This window comes from Vanessa atalanta, chromosome W, assembly GCF_905147765.1.
Source record: "Vanessa atalanta chromosome W, ilVanAtal1.2, whole genome shotgun sequence".
In the NCBI taxonomy this organism is placed as follows: Eukaryota; Metazoa; Arthropoda; class Insecta; order Lepidoptera; family Nymphalidae; genus Vanessa; species Vanessa atalanta.
This window is the reverse complement of record NC_061901.1, coordinates 6,083,080-6,094,630: the sequence shown is the minus strand read 5'-3', so window position 1 is coordinate 6,094,630 and position 11,551 is coordinate 6,083,080. Positions and strand designations below refer to the sequence as shown.

General features: G+C 39.6%; 2 protein-coding genes across 2 annotated transcripts; one reads left to right on the top strand and one right to left on the bottom strand.

Moving 5' to 3' along the window:
- Window positions 1-1,383: 1,383 nt before the first annotated feature.
- Window positions 1,384-2,232, bottom strand: LOC125075702 (the record flags this gene model as incomplete). The annotated part of the gene is made up of 2 exons (XM_047687414.1): window positions 1,946-2,232; window positions 1,384-1,762 (listed from the first exon to the last, which is right to left on the bottom strand). Coding segments are annotated over exons 1-2 (666 nt in total), but the record flags the coding sequence as incomplete, so codon positions are not given.
- An 8,061-nt stretch (window positions 2,233-10,293) lies between these two features.
- LOC125075598 lies at window positions 10,294-10,943 on the top strand. The gene is made up of 2 exons (XM_047687307.1): window positions 10,294-10,400; window positions 10,574-10,943. The coding sequence occupies exons 1-2, from the start codon at window positions 10,294-10,296 to the stop codon at window positions 10,941-10,943; spliced, it is 477 nt and encodes a 158-aa protein (XP_047543263.1).
- Window positions 10,944-11,551: the final 608 nt, after the last annotated feature.

Sequence of the window (11,551 nt, the reverse complement as noted above, 5' to 3'; positions counted from 1 at the left end):
TAAATGGATTATTTAATCTTTTTTTTTTTAAACAAAGCAGTAAATGGTTATTAGGGATTCTTGTTTGTTCTTCAATCAAATTTAATAAATAACAACAGCTTTTAGGAAGACCTAAGTAAGACTTTGGGTTTTTCATTATCTTAATTAATGTATATTTGAGAATGTTTAATCCTTCTTCTCTCTTTGTCTCCTCATTTAATTCACTGCAGTCCGATGTTGATTTAATTATAAGAGATTGTATTGATGGTGATGTTTCTCGCTGACTCACAGATGGTTCATATGAAATATCACTGTCAGATTGATCTTCTTTACATATTTTATACTTGAGAACATGCTTGATACTACTGCTTGATAACACTGGTTTACCACAGCTTTCAATTTTAAATGGAGATGTAGCGATTGAGCAGGAATAGGGTTTCAAAGGTGATGTTAACTGGCTTACTAGCTTAATTTTGGTCTGGACAGCTTTGCTTCTAAATTTATGTGTTATAAGTACTTGTACAGATTTATCAACTGATTTTGGATAGGTAGTAGATTCTTGATTTTCTTCAATTGTGTGCAAAACTAAAATATAAAAATAATTACTTAAAATATTGTAGTGTAGTATATAAGCAGATGACACATGGTATTGGGGGGCAGTAATAAATTTATCTTCAAACCTTAAACATCTACTTTATTTACCTAGTCCCGTCCTTACATGGCGACCCTGCCATTTAAGGTTCGGTTTCGGGTTCTAACGAAGTGCAGTATAATAATATAATGTCGCTCTGTGTAATATTGGACATTCGTGTATTTAATTGTTCGAACGTTAGTAGCGTCATAATTGAAATAAAACTAGTTTTTAACGGATTTAATCGCGTATATTAATTATTTTAACATCCCGACGTTTCGAGCACTTTGCAGTGTTCGTGGTCACGGGCAGACTAAGGTGACATTTGTCTGTTCGAATTACAAAAGAAATATTATTTACAACTACCGCCAACGATTTCTTAATTGATATCTTGAGTAGCGTTCCGGTTGCACGCAGAAGGCACTAATTGTATCTTTAGGTCTTGCAGTCTGTTGGATTTGGGATTTTAAATTTTTAATAAGTGGATCCCAAGTGTTAGAAAGTCTCCAACCATCTTCTCTATTGAAGTTCGGATGTTTTTGAATTTCAATAGCCTCGCGTATCATTATAGGAATGAATCTGTGTTCTCTAGCGAGGATCTGTGGTTTATCAAATCGAATAAAATGGTTAGGTTTATCTAGAGCATGTTCACAGACTGCAGACTTTGAAGAACGCCTATTTTTGACATCTCCTATATGTTCCTTGACCCTAGTACCGATACTTCTCTTTGTTTGACCTATGTAAGATAAACCACACTCACATTCGCGTTTATATACTCCCGCAGTTTGTAAAGGGATATTACTCTTGATAGGTCTCAAGAACTGGCTCACTTTCTTATGAGGTTTGTAAATGGTTTTAATCGAAGCTCGCTTCAAGATATTGCCAATCCTATGTGTAACTCCCTTCACATATGGTAGAAATGCAGGTTGTCGCTCAACTGTGGGTGGCTTGATACGGTTTCTGCGATGCAGGCGAGGCACGGGCAGCTTGTTCTGGTGGAGTGCAAGCTTGACCTGAAGTAGCTCGTCCTCTAGGTGTTCAGCATCGCAGAGATGGTGGGCTCTCTGAAACAAAGATTTGCCAACGGTAGCTAACTGACTAGGGTGGTGGTGCGAGTCACCATTGAGGTATTTATTGGTGTGTGTGGGTTTCCTATAAACTGTGTGACTTAATGTATTGTCAGGATTCTTGATAATAAGGATGTCAAGAAAAGCTAAAGAATTATTTGCCTCTAATTCCATAGTAAATTGAATGTTTTTATTTATAGAATTGAGATGTACTAAAAATGCAGATGTCAGATCACTAGGTAGTATTGTGAAAGTGTCATCTACGTACCGTTTATAAAACCTAGGTGTTATTGGTCCGGAGCGAAGAGCCCTCTCCTCTAGGTCTTCCATGAATAAATCAGCGACCACGGGGGATACTGGGGAACCCATGGCTACTCCGTCAACTTGTACATAGAATTCATCATTCCACAATAAATAACCAGATGTGAGGCAGTGATGTAACAGCTCTGCATATTCAATAGGCATGTTGTGTGTCTGTAGCTTCCTCTTGACAATTTCGATGCAGTCTTGTATGGGTAAGCAGGTAAACAATGACTGGACATCAAAACTAACCATTGTCTCGTTGTTGGTTAATTTAAGGTCTTTGATTTCACCTACAAACTGGTAAGAATCCTTGACATACGCCGCAGTGTGTCCTCTGAGGGGTGATAATATCCTTGCTATGTGTTGAGCCAATCTATATGTTGGTGTATCGATTTGGCTTACAATAGGACGCAGCGGAGCACCAGTTTTATGGATCTTAGGTAACCTATACAGTTTTGGTGGCTTTGCACATGTAGGCACGAGTGATTTTTTGTCCAGATTTAATTTTTCTTGATGTTTAGATATTAGCGCGGATGTCTTTTTAAGAATATTATTAGTAGGATCTTTAGTTACTTTTTTATAAGCTTTTACATCCGATAAAATCGCGGAAATTTTCTGGCTATAATCACACGTATCCATCACAACGGCCGCGTTTCCCTTATCTGCTCGGAGGACTGTAATGTCTTTATTATTGCGTAAGTTCTTCAGTGCTATAGATTCATCACGAGTAAGGTTTCTTTTCGGTGGCCGGCTTCGACGTAAAATACTCGAAATGTCCTGTCGAATAGCTTCCGAGTCTTCCTTTGTGATGTTATTTTTAAAAAGACACTCCTCCACATTGCAAATAATGTCTTCAAACGGTATTGTGGATGGAGCCGGTGCAAAATTTAATCCTTTATTTAATACCGCAATAGTCGATTCATCTCAAATTTGTTTTGACAGATTGACAAGTGAAGCACGCGCAGGTTTTTGTATTTCCCCGGTGTTGCCATTGTTGAAATTCTTATAATTTGATTTTACTCCGCTGAGTTTTTCGAATTTTTTTATTTGTTTTAATTTTAAGTTATTATATTTTATAGCGGCCCGTTTATTAGTAAAATCGTAGCGTCATAATACAAAATGGGCAAAGAACAAAGTAAAGAACAAATTGTGATTGCACAAAATGCCGCAGGAGGCGTGAATTCGGCCGACGTGGAGCTAATGCACCAAAATCAGAAAGTGACAAATATAATTTTGGGTATTTTTCTTTTACTTTTAATTTTGGGGGCAAAGTTTGCCATATATAAATTATATAAACGCTGCCACATAAACTGGATGCGTCAGGAGATGGCCAGGAGCGCTTTCAGACTTTCGAGGCATGGACCAGAGACTGAAGAAAGAAATCAGGAACGTGTCGTTTAGCCTGGAGACGCATCAATAGATACTTATAAAAAAAAATAGGAGTGTAAAAGTGTGAAAAATATATAAAAGGAGAAGTGTCATCAGCAAAGGTGTTATGGTATTATAGACAATAGATATATTAATATTTTATCATTATTTCTAAGTGTATATTTTTAAGCCATTTTTTGTTATTTTTCGGTACTAAATATTATATTATGTTTCTTAAGATTTAAATGGATCATATATTAGATATAAAACATCAAATTGAAAATATAAAAATAAATTTAATTAAACTAAGTAAAGGGAAAAGAACTAAAAAATTGTTCGAACAGAAATATTTAGAGGCAAAAGGTTAGGTTAGGTTAATGACGAATATATAAAATATCGTGACGAGTTAAACTTTAATGCATCTAAAGGGTATATAAAAAAGGAAGAGATAAATTACTTATTAGTTGCTTGCGAAGAAATTGAATCGTTTTATCAAAAATTCAAACAACTTGTTTAGTTAGTGACCAAGATTTTAGCACTTTCTCTTTTACCTATTATGACAGAAGATGAAGAAGTTACTAAAAAATTAATAGATTGTATCGAATTCTATAGCCAAACCATTAGGAAAGAACATGAACAGTTACTTATTTCTTTTGTCCTTAAAACTCGTTTAACTAAAAATGCCAAATTACGTTCGTTATCTAACTATGAATCTTCCACAGAACTTATTGCCGACATGAAAAATAATCTTTTGACTAAGCAGTCAGCCACGGCACTACAAATAGAAATGTTAAAACCTAGACAAGGTTCGCAGAGTATTGAGGAATTTGGTAAGAAACTTGAGGATTTATTTGTTGAATATTTCCCAAGCTAACGGTGACGATAACGCGTTTAAAATATTGAGACCCGTAAACGAAAAATTAGCAATACAGCGATTCACCGAAGGTTTGAGAAACAGTAGATTAAGCACTATTTTAGCGGCCCGCAACTACTCAGAGCTGAAAGATGTTATAAGAGCAGCCAAAGACGAGAAACTCTCGCGTCAAGGCTCTTTTATTTATTTTATTTATATACTCTTTATTGCACACCAATATAGACAAAAATAATAGGAGTACAACAAAAACAAAGAAAACAAAAATGTACGTTATAAATATTTAAATACCATAAAAGAACCTATGACCATAACGAACTGTGGAAATTCAGCTTTTGATAAGATTTATTTAGATTTGGTAGGTTCATTGACAAGAGATAATAATTATAATTACATTTTAACTCTCCAATGCGACCTCACCAAATATGTCGAGGCATATCCGATAGCAGGTAAGGATGCGCGCACAGTAGCTACAACTCTAGTAAATAATTTTATACTTAGATATGGCATCCCTCGGCAGATCGTGACCGATAGAGGAACTGAATTTATAAATTCTACAATGGAAGAGGTTTGTAAAATTTTAAATATAAGTCAATTACAGTCTACAGCCTTCCACCATCAGACCTTAGGATCACTTGAAAATAGTCATAAACATTTAACATTTTATTTAAGAATGCAAGTTAACAGTCATAGTCAGGAATGGAGTTCATGGATTCCTTACTGGTGTTTTTCGTATAACACTTCTGTACACTCTAGTACAAAATTTACTCCATACGAATTAGTGTTTGGCAAACAATGTAACTTACCTTACTAAGTAATCTTAGGTCGACAATAGATCCAATTTATAATTTTGATGATTATGCAATAGAACTAAAATACCGGTTACAAAAGTCACAAAATGATGCTAAAACAAACCTCATAAATTGTAAAACTTTAAGAAAAATAAAATATGATAGAAGTATAAACCCAGTGGAGTATAAACAAGGAGACTTAGTATTGGTTAAAAATGAAAATATTAGCAAACTTGATCCATTATATTTAGGCCCATATACAGTTGTTAAAAATTTATCACCGAATGTTGTAATTTTTGTCAATGGTAAAGAAAAAACTGCTTATAAAAATAGGACAAGACTTTATGTTGAATGATCATTAAACATATTGTTTAAGACTTGTGATTATGACTGTACCTATTATGATATTTGATATTAAATTTCAGCACTGCATTATTATACCTTTGTTTACATATTTGTTTTATTTTGTTTAATTATTATTATATTCAATTTTATTTTACTTTTTCATATTGTATTTTGATAAAAAAAAAATGTTAATGTATCCAACATTATTTTTTTTGTTTGGTAGGGCATGTAGTGTAGTATATAAGCAGATGACACATGGTATTGGGGGGCAGTAATAAATTTATCTTCAAACCTTAAACCATATAAACCAGTGCCTTATGTATGTATAGTTATACAAAAATTTTGTAACAAACTTTGTTATAATAGAATTGTTTTATGTTCTCTGTTATTTATAAAACTAATAGGCAAATTTAATCAATGTACACAATAAAACAGAAACTTATTCGCTGACATTATAGTGTTGGTGAATACCTGAACTTTCTGATGAAATGCTTGCAGGTTGTAAATGTTTTGTAAGTGTACTTTTCTCTGCAAAATCTTTTTCACTTTCTTCAACTAGTATCCTTCTTTGTTTCTTAAGAACATAGGGTCGCTCTGTAGTATTGGAAGTTCGTTTTCGTCTGTCCGAATAGCATTCAAATCTTGTGGGCATACACCCTGACTTCATACGCATTTGCAAAACTGAACCCATCACAAGATACTGTATATAATTTTCCATATCGTTTGGTAACTGATACAAGAATAAAAAAATTAGGTAAGTTTTAATATACATAGAGTATTGCAGTAGTAATAAAGGAATGGAACATAACCTGAAACATGATCGCCGATATTATTGACAATTTTCTCTAATGATCTCTAGTTTACTAAATTATTGTGTAGTAAATAAGAGAAATACTTACGTCGAAATGGTCTTTGCAGAAATAAAGTACAGAACTTGAAGATATAGGTATTGGGTCTCGTCGTGCAAGATTTAGCCACATATTTCTAACTTTCTTCTTCAAAGAAACATTAATAAATAACTTGTTCGGAGTTTTTATAGATGTATTGTTACATTGAGGAACCGCACACCATCGATACACATTAGAATTCATAATTTTCGTATGAAATAAATTTAATTACGGATCTAAATAAACATTTAACATGCGAACTGATGCGAATGTAAGTGGTAGTGCCACACTGCATACCTTCGGGTTGCAGCCGAATGGGCCGGCACGCCCGGGGAAGTACCACTCTCTCACTTAAAATCGGCGTGAAGTGGTAGCTATGTTACCGCGTTTCGTCTGGTATGTGAGAGTCCCGGAGGCCCGATACACCCCCCCCCCCCCCTTAAACATGATGGTTGTGCAGAATTTGGTTACATTACCCCAGGAGGGTACCATCAGCGACTGCGGTGGAGAATCCCTCTCTGGGCATCCATGCTCAGGACATACACCACCTGAGCAGGGATGCCCAGGCTGCCCTCCGAATTCTGGGGGGGGCAATTTTGCGCTCGCCACTGTTCGGGGCAAGCGGAGCAGGCATCATAAGGCAACCCCTACCACCCTCACTGTGGACTTCTGCAACATAAGGGGACTCAACTCGAACTTGAACGCCGTCCACTTTCACCTTGAGACGGCGAAGCCGGCCTTGCTCTTTCTTACCGAGACTCAGATATCTTCTCCTGCCGATACGACTTTTCTTTCCTACCCCGGGTATAAATTGGAACATTCCTTTGTACCACGAGCTGGGGTGTGCGTTTACGTCAGAGATGATATCTGCTCTCGACGCCTCGGCAGCCTTGAAGGACAGGACCTATCAATTATCTGGCTGCGTGTAGATTGTGACGACCATCCGCGAATCTACGCTTGCCTTTATAGGTCCCATAGCGGTAATGCCGAAACCGACCGACTGGTTGAGCACGTCCAAATGGCTACAGATTCCGTACTGCAGCAGATCCCATCCGCAGAGATCGTTATTCTTGGCGATTTTAATGCCCACCATGCCGAATGGCTTGGATCGCGCACTACCGATCATGCGGGTAGATCTGTTCTCGACTTCGCTTTAGCATATGATTTGACACAACTAGTCCCCTCGCCAACGCGAATACCAGACGTGGAGGATCATACACCTTCCCTGTTGGACCTTCTGCTGACTTCCCATCCGGATGGCTACCAGGTTATCGTCGAACCCCCTCTGGGCTCGTCGGACCACTGTCTCGTCCGAAGTACAGTGCCGGTTGCGCGTTACTCACGACCTCGTTTCGTGGGCTGCCGCCGAGTGTGGCACTACAGGTCAGCAGATTGGGATGGGATGCGGTCCTTCTTTGCATCCTACCCATGGGGGCAGGTTTGTTTCTCGCCGGATGATCCGAGTGTTGTTGCTGACTCTGTTGCCGATGTGGTACTTCAGGGTATGGAACTATTCATTCCGTATTCTGCGGTCCCCATCGGTGGCAAGTCCCAGCCCTGGTTTGGTCGTTTCTGCAAAACGGCTTCACGCAGAAAATGGGAACGCTACCAAGACTGGGCTAACGCATCAGCGTCTCGTGATGTAAATACCAGCGCAATCAGAAAGGAATATAACTCTGCCTCTAGGTCCTTCAAAAACGTGATTGCTAAGGCGAAGACGGAGTACATTGGCAGAATTGGCGAGAGACTGGTGCGCCTCCCTTCAGGAACACGTGCGTTCTGGTCTCTCGCCAAGGCTGTCTTAGGGAATTTCTGTCAGCCTTCCTTACCATCTCTGCACAAGGACGGTGAGTCATTGGCCCATACAGCGAAGGAGAAAGCTGATCTTTTAGGCTCTCTCTTCGCAGCGAACTCGACTCTGGATGACCGAGGAAAGTCACCACCAACAATCCCGCGGTGTGATACCACGATGCCGGAGGTTAAATTCCGGCAAAGTGCAGTTCGTAAAGCACTTCTTTCCTTGGATATTCATAAGTCGAGTGGACCCGATGGCATCCCTCCAATCGTGCTACGGACTTGTGCTCCCGAGTTGGCGCCGGTCTTAACGCGTCTTTTCCGGCAATCCTATGCATTCGGCGTCGTCCCGAACTCCTGGAAGACTGCTTTGGTGCATCCGATCCCTAAAAAGGGCAACCGCTCAGACCCGTCCAATTATAGGCCTATAGCCATCACCTCCTTGTTCTCCAAGGTAATGGAGTCCATTATAAACTGCCAGCTCCTGCGGTACCTAGAGGAGTACCGGCTGATTAGCGACCGCCAGTACGGTTTCCGTCGGGGTCGCTCAGCCGGTGATCTTCTAGTTTACCTTACTCATAGATGGGCGGAAGCAGTTGAGAGCAAAGGGGAGGCATTAGCAGCCAGTCTGGACATAGCGAAGGCCTTCGATCGCGTGTGGCACAAAGCGCTTCTTTCGAAGCTTCCTTCCTATGGGCTTCCCGGGAAATTATGCAATTGGATTACCAGTTTTTTGGCAGATCGGAGCATCAAGGTCGTTGTCGACGGTGCATGCTCTGACTTAAAATTCGTCAATGCTGGTGTTCCACAAGGCTGCGTTCTATCACCCACTCTGTTTCTTCTGCATATCAATGACTTGTTGCAAATCAGTAACATTCATTGCTATGCAGACGACAGCACCGTAGACACCTCATACACCGGCCGTGCTAATATTTCTCGGGAAAACGTCGAAGAAAACCGGAACAAACTTGTATCTGAAATCGAGTCTTCGTTAAACAAAGTCTCGAACTGGGGTCGGCTAAACCTAGTTCACTTCAACCCCAAAAAGACGCAAGTTTGCGCGTTAACTGCTAAAAAAACACCATTTGTCGTATCTCCACGATTCGAGAACATTCCGTTAGCCGCTACAGCTAGTATCGGAATACTTGGCGTTGATGTTTCGAGTCTCGTTCAGTTCCGCGGTCAATTGGAAGGCAAAGCCAAATTGGCATCAAAAAAGCTTGGTGTGCTCAGCAAGGCAAGACAGTATTTCACGTCGGCCCATCGTCTAAGACTATACAAGGCGCAAATTCGGCCTCACATGGAATACTGCTCTCACCTCTGGGCGGGTGCTCCCCAGTACCAGCTCCTTCCATTTGACCGTATCCAACGTAGAGCGGCTCGAATTATCGACGATCAAGCCCTTTCCGATCTGCTTGATCCTTTGGCTTTGCGTAGAGATGTTGGATCGCTCTGCATCTTCTACAGAATTTATTACGGGGAATGTTCCGAGGAATTGTTCGAATTAATCCCGGCTGCTGAATTTCACCTTCGGACATCTCGTCAAAATTCCAAATATCACCCGCACCACCTAGATGTCCGAAAATCCACAACAGCGCGATTTTTAAGACATTTTCTGCCTCGCACAACCACTCTGTGGAACCAGCTTTCGCCGGCGGTTTTTCCGAACCGATACGACTTGGGAACCTTCAAGAAAAGAGCGTACTCTTTCCTGAAAGGCCGGCAACGCACCTGCAAGCCCCCCGGTGTTGCAGATGTCCATGGGCGGTGGTAGTCACTTTCCATCAGGTGAGCCTCCTGCTCGTTTGCCACCTTATGACATAAAAAAAAAAAAAAAAAAGAACTGTCAAATATGAAATGTTTACGAAAGCGTGACGTCATAGAACGACGCCATTAGTATTCTAGCGTTTTTGTACAAAATTTAAAATTTATGTTTATAAGATGTTTTTTTCCTAATAAACTTTGTTTTTATGCAGAATTAAGATTTATTTTGTATAAAGTAATAACTTAATAACATGATAGTTTAGTTTTTGAAAATCTGTCATCATGCCTATTAAAATACTTTTATTCTTTTGTTCTGCATCACAGAACTCCTTCACCTTCAATATAATTTCTCGAGCTGAACTTTTAACAACTTTAGGCATCACGAAAAATCCTTATTAACGCACTAATCTAATTAAAAACACACAAACATCTAAGATTTTTTTTTTACTTTGTTTACCAAGGCGAGTACTACTTGCAGATAGATGGTGTGGCAATGGGGAGTCCAGTCGCTCCTCTAGTCGCCAACATCTGGATGGAACATTTCGAGGAGATAGCCATGTCAACGGCAAAGGCTGTACCTACAATTAAACTGTGGAAGAGGTATGTAGATGACGTATTTGCCATCATAAAGGGGGACAGTGATAGTGCAACGAATTGCTTAAATCACTTAAACAGCAAAATTAAATTCACCTGTGAAAGTCCAGAAAAATAGCATTTCTTGATGTTGAAATTGGAGTACGTACGGACGGATCTGTGAGCCATACTGTCTACAGAAAAACAACGCATACCGACCGATATCTTCATGCTAACTCACACCACCATCCTCGACACTTAAACGCTGTAGTAACATCATTGACCAATCGCGCCTACGACCTTTGTGATGAAGACCACATACAACCTGAACTAGCACACGTTAAAAAGGTCCTACAGCGGAATGGATATAAAGTGGGAAACACAGCTACACGGGATCATAAGTTACTGCGGCAGTACAGGGTTGAAAGACAACCAGCATTTATGCCATATGTTAAAGGAGTGACAGATAAGATAGCTAGAGTCCTGAGCAAATATGCTGTGAAGACTATCTTCACTCCTTTCAAGAAGATAGGGCAAATGTTGCGTTCACCTAAAGATAGCTTTCCCTAGGAAAAACCCGGAGTTTATAAAATCGATTGTAGTTGTGGTAAATCCTATGTTGGACAGACGAAGCGTAAGGTATCAAGGCGGTAAAAAACAATGATATCAAGAAATCAGCCATCGCGGAACATCTTCTGGAAGCCGGGCCGAACCATTGGATCGAGTTTCATAATGCTCAGATACACGCGACAGAACGCCATTATATACCCCGACTGGTACGAGAAGCCATTGAAATTACAAAATATAGTAATTTCGATAGGGAAGATGGGTTTCAACTGTCGAAAGTATGGAATCCAGTGTTAAAGTTATGCAAACCCTTGAATAATAATATAAAAAATCGATACGGTGAGTTTCGTTTGTAAAACATGGGATCGAGTTTCGAGTGCAAATAAAACATATAGTAAGGGTGAAAGTGACAGTGGTAGTGGTAATCAGTGTTTACGCAGTAAACGTACGAGAAAGGAGGTAGTCCGATATGGACACTTCTAATGCCGTCAACATCTACCCGCAAACGTCAGTCTCGTGAACAAGACATTCGTAGATAATGTCGAAATATCGAGCTCCAACAAATAAAAATAAAAAACATGGTAAATATCCCGTTTTAAATACTGTTAGTA